At 43.7% G+C, this 14,048-nt stretch overlaps 1 protein-coding gene across 2 annotated transcripts in view; it reads left to right on the top strand.

Annotated features, from left to right (window-relative positions):
• SKAP2 (src kinase associated phosphoprotein 2) overlaps window positions 1-14,048 on the top strand; it is a 441,565-nt gene that overhangs the window by 318,953 nt on the left and 108,564 nt on the right. For both annotated transcript variants that reach the window (XM_033930787.1, XM_033930788.1), the window contains exon 10: window positions 5,910-5,984. In XM_033930787.1, coding sequence (XP_033786678.1) covers window positions 5,910-5,984 — 75 coding nt within the window. The remainder of the gene's footprint in view (window positions 1-5,909; window positions 5,985-14,048) is intronic.

Consider the following 14,048-nt stretch of genomic DNA (forward strand, 5'->3'; position numbering starts at 1 on the left):
ACAGATGATGGCGTAAACAATAAAATCTGAAGAACGCGTGAGAAAATGTTGAATTTTGTATGTTCTACCATCCTTGGGGCTGATGAATTCTTTTAGTTGTAGTGTAATCTGACAAACATTACACTTGCCACACTTAAAAAAGCCATTCGGCAATAGACTACGTGGAGTGTCTAAAGGACAGGCTGCCGGAGATAAAATTTCTTTGAGATTTCTTTCTCTAGAGAAGGCAATTTGTATGTCCGTATCTTGAAACAGAGGGCTGGTCTTGATGATCTTCCAATTTTCTTTAATAATGTTAGCTATTGTACTACCCGCTGTCGAGAACTTAAGTACACAGGTGACTTTCTCTACTTGTTGTTTGTTATCAGTTTTTCTGTGCTTATCCAGTAACCATTCTCGATGGTAGTATTTTGCTCTCTTATAAGCTCTCTTAAGTATATTCCGCGGGTAGCCTCTCTGTTCTAGTTTTTGAATTAAAAGCTTAGAATGTTTGTTGTAACTTTTATTATTAGAACAATTGCGCTTTAATCTGAGAAATTGAGAAAACGGAAGGTTCTTTTTTAAGCTCACTGGGTGGCAACTGTGAAAGTCTAAAAAAGTGTTTCTATCTGTTGGTTTTGTGTAGAGATCAAATTCAAAATGGTCACCAGCTTGAATCACCAATAGATCTAAATAATTCAACTTATTTTGAGAATATTGCATGGTAAATTGAATGTTATCGTCACAGCTATTTAACCATTTGAGAAAAGAATGTAAATCATCTTCTGTGCCTTTCCAGAGAAGTAAGACATCATCAATATATCTATACCATTTGATGACATTTGTGATAAATGGAGAGTTATATAACCAGACTGATTCAAATTCTGCCATGTATAGGTTGGCCACTGAGGGGGCAAAGGTCGCCCCCATAGCTACACCTTTATTTTGTTTATAAATTTTACCGTTGTACATAAAGAAATTTTCTTTCATGGCAATTCTTGCTAAATTTGAGAGAAACTCAGATGGTATCTGGTATGGTCTTGCTCTTTTGTTAAACGTCATATTTAAAATATGTAATGCATCATCTTGGGGTATAGATGTATATAGAGAGGTGACATCCAGGGATACCATCACGAAAGGAAAAATTTCTGCAGGAATTTCTTCAAGTTTAACCATCAAGTCTCTCGAGTATTGGATGAATGATTTAATGTCTTGTACTTGATTTTTAAGAAATTTGTCTACAAACATGGATAAAGGTTCCAATAATGATCCGCGGGACGACATTATAGGCCTTCCTGGTGGATCAACCAATCTTTTATGTACTTTAGGAAGTATATAAAAAGTCGGAATCAAAGGAAATTTGTTGTTAAGAAACTTATGGTCTTTATAGGTTAAAAAACCTTCCCTTAAGCCTTCATCAGTTAATTTATGTGCCTATTTGCCAAGGCATGTACAGTATTGTACTTGAGATAAAATCCTTCATAAAATTACCTTCTTTAAAGCAATCACTCTAACAGCAAGATATTTTTGACAGTATGTCTAATTTATTCATTGCAATGTTATTTGTGATAGTCTTAGTAATACTGATCAATAGCATCTCTCAAATGAATTTTCTTTTGGCTCATATTTGTTTTCTTACCACCACTACTTCCTCCTCCCTGCACACACAGGAGTAAATTCTATCAAGTTGTCTCTTTCTTCTTTCTCTCCTCAGTAATGTGGGCTGTCGGTTTTATTATATGTTCTGGTCAATCTGGTGAAATTTGTATTATGAATTTCTTTCATATTATGATTTTCATGATTTCCTGAATTTATTTCATATAAATGCATTGGAAAATTCAGATGAAAACATTTTATAAAGCAGGCTGCAATTAGGTGCATGTGTAAATGCCAAACTTCTGCCTACGTGCTATTCTGTAAATCTACGCATATCTCACATGGCACATATTTGACAGATGAATATACGCACAGACAGAGTATGGGTGGGATTCACGTTTAATCACATAACTTATAGAATATTATAAGTTATGTGGATTTCCCTGGTATTTAGATATGAACACTTATGCCAGCTCAATGGTTGAATAAATGCCTATAATATAGGTGTGAAATAATAATACTCCATTAGACCTGATTTCATGACAAATAAATGAAATATTTCAAAATCTTTTTAGGATCTCAGCAGCATTAAATTCTCAAGCCAGTAAGATTTATACGCCCACTTTGACAACGGCCCTTTAATCCTCCTAAATTTAAATTTAATCCTTTATTTTTATAAAATTTAAATGTGCTCATTTATAGTTCACTTTTTAAAGTCAGCAGAGGAGAGATATGATAGAGTTCTATAAAATCATGAGTGAAGTGGAACAGGTAGAGGTGAATGTGGCGGTCAGGTTGATCCTTGGGTTGAAGAAGTCAGATCACATAACCCTTTCCTACCGACTCCTGCACTGGTTGCCAATGGAGGCATGTGCGAATTTCAAGCTGGGATGTTTTTCCTTTAAAGTACTATCTGGTCTAGCCCTTAAATATATAAGTGACCTCTTCTCCTTCTCAACCAATAGGCATAAGAGAAGCACACACCTGAAGTTCGTCTCCCCACCGGTCAGAAGATGTAAATTTAAAAGACACCATCAACATCTTCTCTCTTACCAAGCAGCATTATGGGGCAAAGATCTGGAAAAACTAATTAGGCAAACAAATAACTATGGTGAATTTAGGAAACACCTAAAAACATACCTGTTCTTGAAGTACCTAGGTAGCTGATCTGCACAATCTCTCCCATCACAATCTCCCATCCCAACCTCTTCCATAACAACTGATCTCTTAAACTGTTAGCCACTAATCTCCAACTATGTAAGTTCTACTCAATTTGTAGCATCTTTCTAATCATTGTAAACCGCATAGAACTTCACGGTCCTGCAGTATTTAAACTATTATTATTATTATTATTAATTGTTAATTTACTCTTTCCAAAAGTATAAGGACTAGGGGGGCACAGAATGAAACAACTAAGTAGTACATTTAAAACAAATTAAAGAGCATATTTATTCACTTTACATTTAATTAAGCTCTGGAATTCATTGCCAAATAATGTGATAAAAGTGGTTAGTTAGTATAGTACGATTTAAAAATTGTTTGGACAAGTTTCTAAAAGAAAAGTTCATAAATGCTACCTGCTGGAGAAAGAAAAGAAAAAAAAGGCATTGGAGCTAAAGTTAAGCACCCAAGATGCCCAAGAAAAGGCTTACCTGGTGTACATTGAGCACTTGAAGTCTGAGGTGGAGGTCTGCACAGGAATAGGGATCGCGGGAATCCTGCGGGGACCCCCCTCTGGCCCCTGGGACTCCCACGGGGATGGAAGCAGGGTTTGACTTACTGAGGCTTACCTAAATTCCAACGTAGCTGAGAGACCATTCCAGCGCCGTGGCAGAAACAGCCATGCTGAGCAGTGAGCTCAGCACGCACACAGCTGAAAGCCTTGCTGATTGGTCCGGCGGGGTGGTGGGGCGGGAACAACAAGCAAGGCTCTCAGCTGTGTACATGCTGAGCTCACTGCTCAGCATGTACACAGCTGAGAGCCTTGCTTGCTGACTGGTCAGCAAGGCTAGAACAGGAATACACAAGATATATTTAGTGATCCGCCCCACACCCCGAAGGCCCTGATACTGGTGAGACTTGAACTAGAGGTCTGCACGGGAACGTGGATTGCAGGAATCCCCCCTAACCCACGGGACTCCCATGGGACCCCCTCTAGTCAACGGGATTCCCACAGGGATGGAAGGCTTTGGAAGCAGGGTTCGTCCATATAATATAATGGACACGTCAGCCTTAGTAAAAGAGGGGGTTTATAAGTTAATTACCTGAACAGAAAACAAAAAAAGGGTTCCATCAAAGAGATTCCACAAGAAAAACAGCAGCGCAAACACAAAAGAAACTGTGGAATTGATGATCCTGTCAGAAGTAATTGCTGCTTTTTATGGGGACGGGCTGGGATGGAGGGGATTCCTTGCAGGGACGGGTGGGGACGGAAAGGAGACGGGTGGGGACGGGTGGGATTTCTGTCCCCATGCAACTCTCTAGTCTGAGGTGAAGGAACAAAAGGAGCAAATAATGAGATCACTCAGCTCAACCAGCAGCAGCAGCAAAGATAAAATAGGCAAGGACTGTGCTGATGGGATGACACCGCCCATGGCTCTGGCTGAACTGAGAACTTTCAATGACAGTGAACTGACTACAGAGCTAACCAATACACTGAGGCAATCTCTGCAGTCTAGTGGCAGGCATCTTCTTGTTATTCCTGAACCTAAGTCTGCATGTTTATTGAGTACATGAAATAAATCTTTCTTTTTTTTCAAGCACCACTGCTTTGGAAAACGCTCCCTGCATATTTGCAGGAGGAACTTTCCATAACTCATTTTCATAAACAACTTAAAACGTATTTATTTCATTCGGTGTTTTCTAGTTCATTGAATTTATGATTGTATATTTTAATGTATTTATTTTAAGTAATTTGTGTGTGTGTGGTGGGGGGGAGGGCCTTTCTTATTTTGTAGTTCTTTCTGAAATGTTTTTATATTGTTATTGTAAAGTGAAATAAATCTGTAACCTGCATTATTAAGGTGAACTTGGGAAAATCCACTGCTTATTCCAAGGATAAGCAGCATGAAATCTGTTTTACTCTTTTGGGATCCTGCCAGATACTTGTAACCCTTGATTGTCCACTGTTAGAAATAGGGTACTGGGCTAGAGGGACCTTTGGTCTGTTTTAATACAGTAATGCTTATGTTTTTGCACTTATTTTTTTAGCTAGTCCAAATGACAAAATAACTAGGACATCGCTTTACCTTAATGGGTATGATTACCCAATTTTAAAATCTATAAAAATATTAGGAGTCACTTTAGACTCCCATCTAACTTTGGTAGAACATACGAATTTGTTGGTGATAAAGTGCTTTTTCGCGCTATGGAAATTAAAGACCATCATAAAATATTTTGACCCTTTATCTTTTAGATTGTTGGTGCAGGCATTGTTACTATCTATATTGGACTACTGTAATATTGTTTACTTGGGCTCACCAAAGAAAGTTGTGAGAAAATTGAGAATAGTGCAGAATACGGCTGTTCGCTTGGTATTTGGGCTGAAGAAAAGCGAACATATCAGCCCCCATTATCGATTATTACACTGCCAGTGGAAGCACGAGTAATGTTCAAATTTGCATGTCTTTGTTTTAAGTTGGTTTGGGGATTGGCCCCTACCTGCCTGTTATTTCATTTTGTGCTATATAATCCCGTGAGGGTAACCAGGAATTGTAACTTATTTGCATACCCGAAGATTTTAGGCTGTAAAGTTAGGTCTTTTTTAGACAGGATGCTTGCATTTCAAGCAAGTAAACAACAGTCCTGGTTAGCGGAGCCATGTTATCTTACGGCACCTTCTGAAAAGAAATTAAGACAGTATTATTTGATAAATTTATCTCTTAATTCGATGTTTTTATTCCTAATATAATAATTTTACCGCTTTTACTTAAATTTTTATTGTCTTTTTAGTTAATATGCTGTATTCTCATCTTAATATTGCACTTCGCTGATTGTCCAGTTTTTCTCTCTTGTGTAAACCACCTAGAATTCTTTTGATTGTGGCGGTATACAGAAATAAAGTTATGTTATATTATGTACTTGTAGAAAGTCATTTCTGTGGGGAATAAACAAGGTTTGTTTTTGTAGAGAAATAGCTTTGAGAATGATCCCCAAATTGTACTATTTTCTTGCCACAAGCAGCAGTGTGCTCATTATCGGAAAGTTTGAAAAACTAGTACTTAGTAAGCTGTCTGTATTGGAAGCTTGTAATTGCTCACTCATCTGCCATATGTTCTGCTGTTCTTGCCATTAAATTATCTTTTCAGCATTAACTTGGGATTCTTTGTTTGCAGAGGATGATGAGAAAGCTCCTGGAAATAAAGAAGAGTTCAAGAAAATGAGACAAGACTGTGATAGTAGCACCTCAGGTAATTACACCTCCCTGTGTCTTCTCTTTGAACATTTGTTTACAAGTGTTTTCTAGAATGTCTACTTTCATCAACTATTTTCACCTCTGCGTTGTCTGTGTAAGCTGAATATTGTGAGGCAAGAAATCGTACTACCGCCATTTAGAATTCATGAAAACCACTTGAGGAGGATTTATAAAGTAAGCCAATTTATCCAAGGTATTCCATCCTGAATTACTTTGTAATGACTCAATTAGCTTTCATTTCTGCACAAAGGAGATTTTGTTGCATAAATTAGCTTATCATCGAGGAAGTGTCACTTCTTAAAGGACAGTTTATAGATACAACATGCAGTCGCTGTCACACCTCTAAGAATGTAATATAGACATCTGTGTATACTTTGTGTTTGAGCAGAACAGACTTCTGCCATTCAGAGACTGACAAGGGACAACAAGTTACCCGTGGGACTAGCAATGTAGACGTCTCTGAAAAGGTCAACTTGACACAGGCTCTGACAATCGACCCGCAGTTCTGTCGTCTTTGATAAAAATCAGATAAACTTAAGACCGCTAATTGATCTGCAGCCTGTTTAAATGTTGGCCATGCATATCTTCATTGCATACGATTACCATAGAAAGCAAAGGAACCGAGGGAAGAAATGCCAGAGTCCAGTGACAGCAGCGTGCAACTGCAAAAGGATACCAACAGCAAGGAAGGCAATGAGGGATATTCAGCTCGCTGCTTCAGTTTGGCAGACTGCCCTTGTGCTAATCTAATCAACAGTGAACCTGGAAAAGTAACTGCCTGTATAAAGTCACATGACATGGACAACTTTTGATGGCTGCAAGGCATTTCCAGCTATGCTAGCAAGAAGATATATCATTATCTCAAGGTTGTGGCACTTTCGATAAACCAGCAATTAATTAACACACAAAGTATGGACAAGTTACTTCTTATCGTATCTTTACACCTCTGTGTAACCTAGTCAACAGAGGCAAGCTGCACTATATCTAAACTTGTGCTCTGTAAGGAAATGTGGTCTGGATCACCTTCCCTTGTAATATATATCATATATATTATTCCCGCCTGTGCTGTCAGAGGAAGGGTAGTTAGGGAGAGAGTGTTCAGGAAGTAGCTTTCTAGAGCTCTTCCTACCAGCACATGTGATCAGGAAACAGAGGACTTGTTTCAGGCTCCACACAGGAAAGCAGGAACAGGTTGCTAGCATGCCATCGCTGGAAAGGAAGTGAGAACAGGGCCATCCAGTATGAACCCTGTGACACACCAAAATGAAGACATAATACAAAATGATTGCAATGAACTGGAGGAATTCAACTGAATGATTATTTATTTGTACAAGTTATAACTAGAATTAGAAAAACGATGACCAATTTCACATTGGTATGTGATTTACACAGTTCTAGCCAATCAAACCGTATTATGTATACTACAGTTCACACTTTATAGTCTTACTGATATTTGGATGCCAGCTTAACTGTAAGGGCTTTAAAGCAATCAAATCATCTGAGATTTACAAGGCAAAATAAATACTTAGAGGCCAGCGTGTCTAGAGGAGCCACATGTCAGTACAGAACTACTTATGCTGCTCTGAAATACTCCTTTGCGTATTTGTATATGTAAAATGCAAAACCTCAGAGCTACAAAGGCATTACTACAGCTGGCTTCATGAATGTATTCATGAGACTGGCTGTTCATTAGGGGAGGTGGATTGAAATCCTTTGACAGAAGACAAGTTTCATCCTAGGAATTTGCAGTGCAGTGGGCCACAATTTGTAGATCACCACTTTAAAGCAATAATGCTGTTTTGCCCTTTTGTAGCAGAGATCTCTTTTATATATAAAGAAGAGGAGAATGTGCTACATACAGTGTGCAACAGAAATCGAAACTGAGATATGCAAATGAATCAAGTAGATAATATTGAAGTTAACAGCTGAGCTCACAGTCAAGAAGGTAACTGGTTCCTGCATTCTGAGTTTGCCAACAGAGAACTAAATAACCTCTGACTCTTGGCTCTGTTCCCAAAAAAGTAGGGTACAACATGTAAACTAATGGGAAAAATAAACAAATCTTGGTCAGAGCTAATAGAATATGGGGCTTATTTTCAAAACACTTAGACTTACAAAGTTCCATAGTTCTGTGTGTCTTAAGGACATTATCTTCATCCTTTTCTTTTAACCAGTGTTTCCCAAGTTGGTCCTGGACAACAAGGAGGTTTAATTAATAGATCTGAAGAATGAAGAGAGGGCAGAGATGAAGAAAAGGTTAGGCAGGAAGGTGCTCCAAGTTTCAGAATTGAAAGGCTGAATTATTCTTGCATTAGGTTGGATAGCTTAAGGTAAAAACCAGTGGCGTACCAAGCGGTGGGCGGTCCGCCCCGGGTGCACGCACCCAAGGGGGTGCACAGCTGGCCACCCACCAGGGAAGTAGGCTGCCGCCGGGGAAAGGCTTCCACTGCTGTCATTGGGAACAATCCGGCTGAGTTCTCCCTTCTTTTCTTCCCTGCAGCACCGACCCCGATGTCAATTCTGACTTCAGAGAGGATGTTCTGGGCCAGCCAATCGCTGCCTGGCTGGCCCGGAACATCCTCTCCGATGTTAGAATTGACGTCGGGCGGCGAGAGTTGGTCGGCCCCGCAGGGAAGAGAAGCAGGGCGAACTCGGAGCCGGCCTGTTCCCGATAGCGGCAGTGACAGCATTTTCCCAAAGGCGGTGGTATGGGGGAGGGGAGGGAGAAATAAAGAAATGGGGGGGGGGGACAGGGAGCCAGAAAGAAAGGGGGCAGGGTGAAACAAAGAAAGAAATGGGGCACGAAAAGAGAGAGAGAGAAAGACAGACATACAGAAAGAAAGGGGGCATGGAGAGATAATGAAAGAAGGGGGCAGGGTGAAATAAAGAAAAAGTTTGGGGAGGGAATGAGATCTGGAGGAGAGGGAGGGAATGAGATCTGGAGAAGAAATATTGGATGCACAGTCAGAAGAATAAAGTGCAACCAGAGACTGATGAAATTACCAAACAAAGGTAGGAAAAATGATTTTATTTTCAATTTAGTGATCAAAATGTGTCAGTTTGGAGAATTTATATCTGCTGTCTATATTTTGCACTATGGCCCCCTTTTACTAAACCGCAATAGCGGTTTTAGCGCAGGGAGCCTATGAGCGTTGAGAGCAGCGTGGGGCATTCAGCGCAGCTCCCTGCTCTAAAATCCGCTATTGCGGTTTAGTAAAAAGGGAGGGGTATATATGTCTATTTTTGTATAGTTGTTACTGAAGTCATCTGCCTTGACCTCTTTGAAAACCCGCGGAATATAAATGATAATTAACATTTTCTATGTGTACAGTGTGCTTTGTGTTTTTAAAATTTTATTGTTGGTAGATCATTTTGACTTGGCCACGAAGGTAAGGGGGAGGGAGGGGAGCTGCTGAAAGACATCTAGTAATCCTTGCAGACTTGACTGTGAAGGGAATTATTTTTGTAAAATCATGTTTTGTTATGTGACTGGCATTATTTAGACTTTAATTTCTATAAATGAATAGAATGAAAATGATATAAAATTACTTGCTTGTTTTTATGTGCATACGCTGAAGGAAAGTGGAGAGAGAGTGGGCTGAGGACACTGAAGGGAAAAAGGGAAGAGAGAGTGGGGAGAAGACGCTAATTTATAAATTGACAAAAATTTATACTTTAACATAATAAGTTCGAGGTCACGTGATGCGCACGTAGTGAACAGACGTGCGTTGCTGGGCTCCGCGATCCGATCCCCTAAATATCGGCTAAATAGCGATACCTGGCAGCAGCGAGGGGTATCGCTGGACCTGCTGGCAAGGAGCGTCGGAGCGGGGTGGTTCGGCGGAGTGCTTTTCAGTGCGGGAGAAGCCCCGGTATGCCCATCAGGGCTGCTAAAACCCCGAAGAGCAAAATCAGCACGCCGGAACCCAAAATGGCGTCGGCTCCCGCCTCGCCGCCGCTGGAGCTGGGCGACTGGGCCCACGAGATCTCTCGCCTGGTGACCACTGCCCTGGAGGACCGCCTAAATAAATTACAATCGGCGGTGGATGGCATCAACGAAAAATTCGAGGCCCAGGCTCAGCGGCTCACAGAGGTGGAGCACCGTGTTTCAGCTCGTGAAGATGAGGCCCTTCAGGTTCAGCAGCGGGTGGAGAACCTGCAGTCCCAGGTGGCAGCCCTCACAGACAAACTTGAGGACACAGAGAATCGCCAGAGAAGAAATAACCTGAGGGTTGTGGGACTCCCGGAGTTGCAGGGCGCTGATGCGCTGTATCAGTTTTTTCATACCTGGTTGCCAGAACATCTTGGCTTGGAGACTTCGGCCATGTCTTTTGTGTGTGAAAGAGCACACAGGCTGGGAACCACTTCAGGGGCTAACTTGAAGCCTAGAGCGGCTATTGCCCGGTATGTGAACTGGAAGGAGAAGGAACAAATCTTGAAGGCTTATCGTCTGGCTGGTGGTCTGCAGTATGAGGGAAAGCGGTTGCTCCTATTTAATGACTATTCTGCGGGTGTGTCATCTCGGCGGAGGGAAATGGCGCCCATCTGTACCACCTTGCATCACAAGGGGGTACGCTTTGCTCTGGTGTACCCTGCAAGCCTGCGGATCTGGAGAGAAGGCAAGGTGCATACTTTGCTGACCAAGGGGGAGGCGCAGCGCTTCTTGGATACCATCAACGCCGCTGGTCCTTCTGGAGAGGGCGGAGGAGTCCCGGGCAGCTGAGATCCGACGGGGTGGCCAGTTCGGAGTAGCAGAGATTCCCCTGTTTGTTCATGGTGGTCCTCTTCTGGGACTGACTGATCTTCTGATTTGATTAGAAGACGTTCGGTTCTATACTGTTCTGTGTATCTGTGACCTGGATCTTCCTGGAGGATGTGAGAGGACTTTTGATGGCTCCGCAGGGGAGGTCGCTGCTGGCCCCTGCCTTCACCGTGGCGGGTGTGGCTGATGTGCGTAGCCACCCTGATGGGGACCTGGATTTCCTTGTCTTCGTCCGGAGACTGGTTCTGTCAGGAGCTGGTGACTTTGTTCTTGTTTGGTGTTATCAGGGCCTATTGTTCTAGAAGCTGTCACATCTAACTAGTAATGGATCGTGGGTTGCCCAGCTTAGTGACCCCCTATTCTCAGATGTCCCTTATGGGATTTTGTTTTCTTGTACTGGTTTTGTTGGGTTTGGGGGGAATTTGGGGAGAGTCCTGGGGGCATATTCTCTGGGATTGGGGAGGGGGGAGGGGGTGTGTGTTTGTTAGGGGGTTTGGTAGTGGTATGTGGGGTGTGTGGAAGGCTGAATGGCAGTGTGGTTCGGGGCGGGTTAGGGGTGTGTGTGTAGGAATGGCACTTTTCTATATTATCTTGGGGCCCGCGGCTTCCGGACGGGGCCGGAGGCTCGTGGGGGCGGCTGTTTTCTTGCCCTGCTGGCAGCGAGGGGAGGGTCCTAGCTGGGAGGGCCCTCTCCTCTTGACACTACTGTTAGTATTTCCTGTCTTGTTCTTTAGGTTTCTCTTTGATAATGGTTAGCCTCCGCATTTCCACATATAATGTGGATGGTATCCATTCTCCTGTAAAGAGAAAAAAGTTGTTGAATTGGTTCAAGAAAAATCATATAGATATTGCTTACCTGCAGGAGACCCACCTATCGGGGGTTGAGCATGCCAAGTTGCGCCGGGAATGGGTGGGGGAGGTATGCTCCTCTTCCTTTAACTCCAGACAGCGGGGGGTTGCGATTTTGTTTCACAAACAATTACCCATACATATCCATAAAACTCTGCAGGATAAGGAGGGGCGATATGTGATAGTTTTGGGGGAATTGTGGGGTCAGAAATGGATGTTTTGTAATCTCTACGCCCCTAATGTGTATAGTCACCGATTTTTTTCTGGGCTTTTGGCCCAGATAGCTCAGTATTCTGATTATCAACTTCTTGTGGGAGGGGACTTTAATATCATGGCTGATCCCTCCATGGACTGTAGACCGGCGAGGGTGTGCCCGGGGGACCATGGAGCCAAGGGGGTAAACTTTTTGATGGATCAGTTGCATTTGATGGATCTGTGGCGGACTTTGCATCCTACTGAGCATACCTACACTTTTTACTCGCACCCTCATGATGTTTATGCTCGTCTGGACTACTTTCTGGCGTCGCCCACGCTGCTCCCGCAGGTAGATCATGTTTCTATTGAGGAGGTTCCCTTATCGGATCACTCCCCGCTAATATTGACGGTCAGGCTTACGAATGATACTCCGCGCAGGGGGTGGCGGTTTCCAAGCCATCTGTATAAGGATCTGGAGTTTCATAGATATCTCCGGGAACACTGGCAGGAGTATTGTCACCATAACGCTTCCCAGGATGTTGATCCGGTGATTTTTTGGGAGGCATCTAAGGTTGTACTCCGGGGATATATTATTGCGTATGTATCTAGGGCACGGCGGCGCCAGGAGGCTGATCTTTTACGGCTCTCTGGAGAACTGCAGGCTTTGAGACGGCGTCATGTCGCTTCGCTTTCTGTGGAGGACAAAAGCCGGCTGGGGGAGGTCCGATCACAGTTGGAGGTCCTTTTGACGCAGCGGGCCAATAGGGATATCTATTTCCAACGCTATCGTTTGCATAGATGGGGGGGGAAGGCCGGACGGCTCCTGGCCAATCTAGTGCGTCCTCCTCGCAAACAACAGGTCATCCTGTCTATTAAAGATGGTGCGGGTCGCCTTTACACCGGGGCGGACGACATTCAGTCTCAGTTTGTGCAATTCTATGAGACTCTGTATTCTCACCGCGAATCTTCCGAACCGGACCGCACGGAATTTTTCCGGGATCTGGTTTTGCCTCAAGTGACTGCTGCCCAGCTTGACCTTCTGAATGCTCCGGTCACGGCGGCGGAGATCCAGCTGGGTATCAAAGCGTTGAAACTCACGAAAGCGCCAGGCCCAGATGGGTATGGGCCCGAATACTATAAGATCATGGCTGATTTGGTTCCTTCAGCTTTGGGGGATGCGTTTAATGAGTTGCATGCAGGAAAGGGTCTAGGACCGCGCAATATGGCCCATGTGGTCTTGCTACCCAAACCAGGGAAGGATCTTGCCCAAGTGGGGTCATACCGCCCGATCTCGCTGCTTAATCAAGACGTAAAGCTGTTGGCGGCGATACTGGCCCGCCGCCTGAATGTTGTCCTCCCTTTGTTGATTCATGAAGATCAGGTGGGCTTCGTTCCGGGCCGGTACGCCTCCATGAATCTGTTTCGGGCGTTAATGGCCTTGCATTCGAGAAGAGGGACGGGGAGTAAATCGGCTATCGTGGGATTAGACATGGAAAAGGCCTTTGACAGCATTTCATGGCATTTTTTATTCTGGGTTATGCAGCAATATGGCCTGGTTGGCCGTTTTCCTGAATGGATTCGTAGTTTGTACCTTCGTCCGCAGGCGCGCTTGCTGGTGAACGGGGGTCTTACTGCTCCTTTTCCTTTGGGCAGGGGTACCCGGCAGGGCTGTCCTCTTTCCCCCCTTCTCTTCGTGTTAGCCCTTGAACCCTTGGCGGTAAAGCTGCGCACTGATCCTTCCATTCGGGGAATTCGGATAGGAGATAGGGAGAGTAGGATTAACCTTTTCGCGGATGACATCCTCCTCTATCTCGATAAACCCATAGAGGATCTGGAGAGAGCACTTGGGGTGGTTCGCACTTTTGGAAATTTTTCTGGGCTGAGGGTTAATTGTGCCAAGTCTGAGCTGTTGCCTTTGGACTCTACTCACAAGGAGCCCTGGCACTCCGCTCTTTCCATACCGCCAGTAGATGGGCCGTTGCGTTACCTAGGTGTGTATCTGACACCCGATTTATCCCTCCTGTATCAGCAAAACATTCGTCGCCCCCTCGAGCAAATCGCGGCTCAGTGTGATCGCTGGAGGGAGTTGCCGTTGGGATTGTGGGGGAGAGTAGCACTCACAAAAATGGTTCTCCTGCCAAAGATCTTGTATCCCCTTCAGACTATCCCGGTGTGGCTCGCCGCTCGGGATGTACGGGCTTTTCGGTCTACCATTTCTTCTTTTATTTGGAGACGAAAAAGGGCACGCATTAG

Source organism: Geotrypetes seraphini, chromosome 2 (genome assembly GCF_902459505.1).
Source record: "Geotrypetes seraphini chromosome 2, aGeoSer1.1, whole genome shotgun sequence".
Classification (NCBI taxonomy): Eukaryota; Metazoa; Chordata; class Amphibia; order Gymnophiona; family Dermophiidae; genus Geotrypetes; species Geotrypetes seraphini.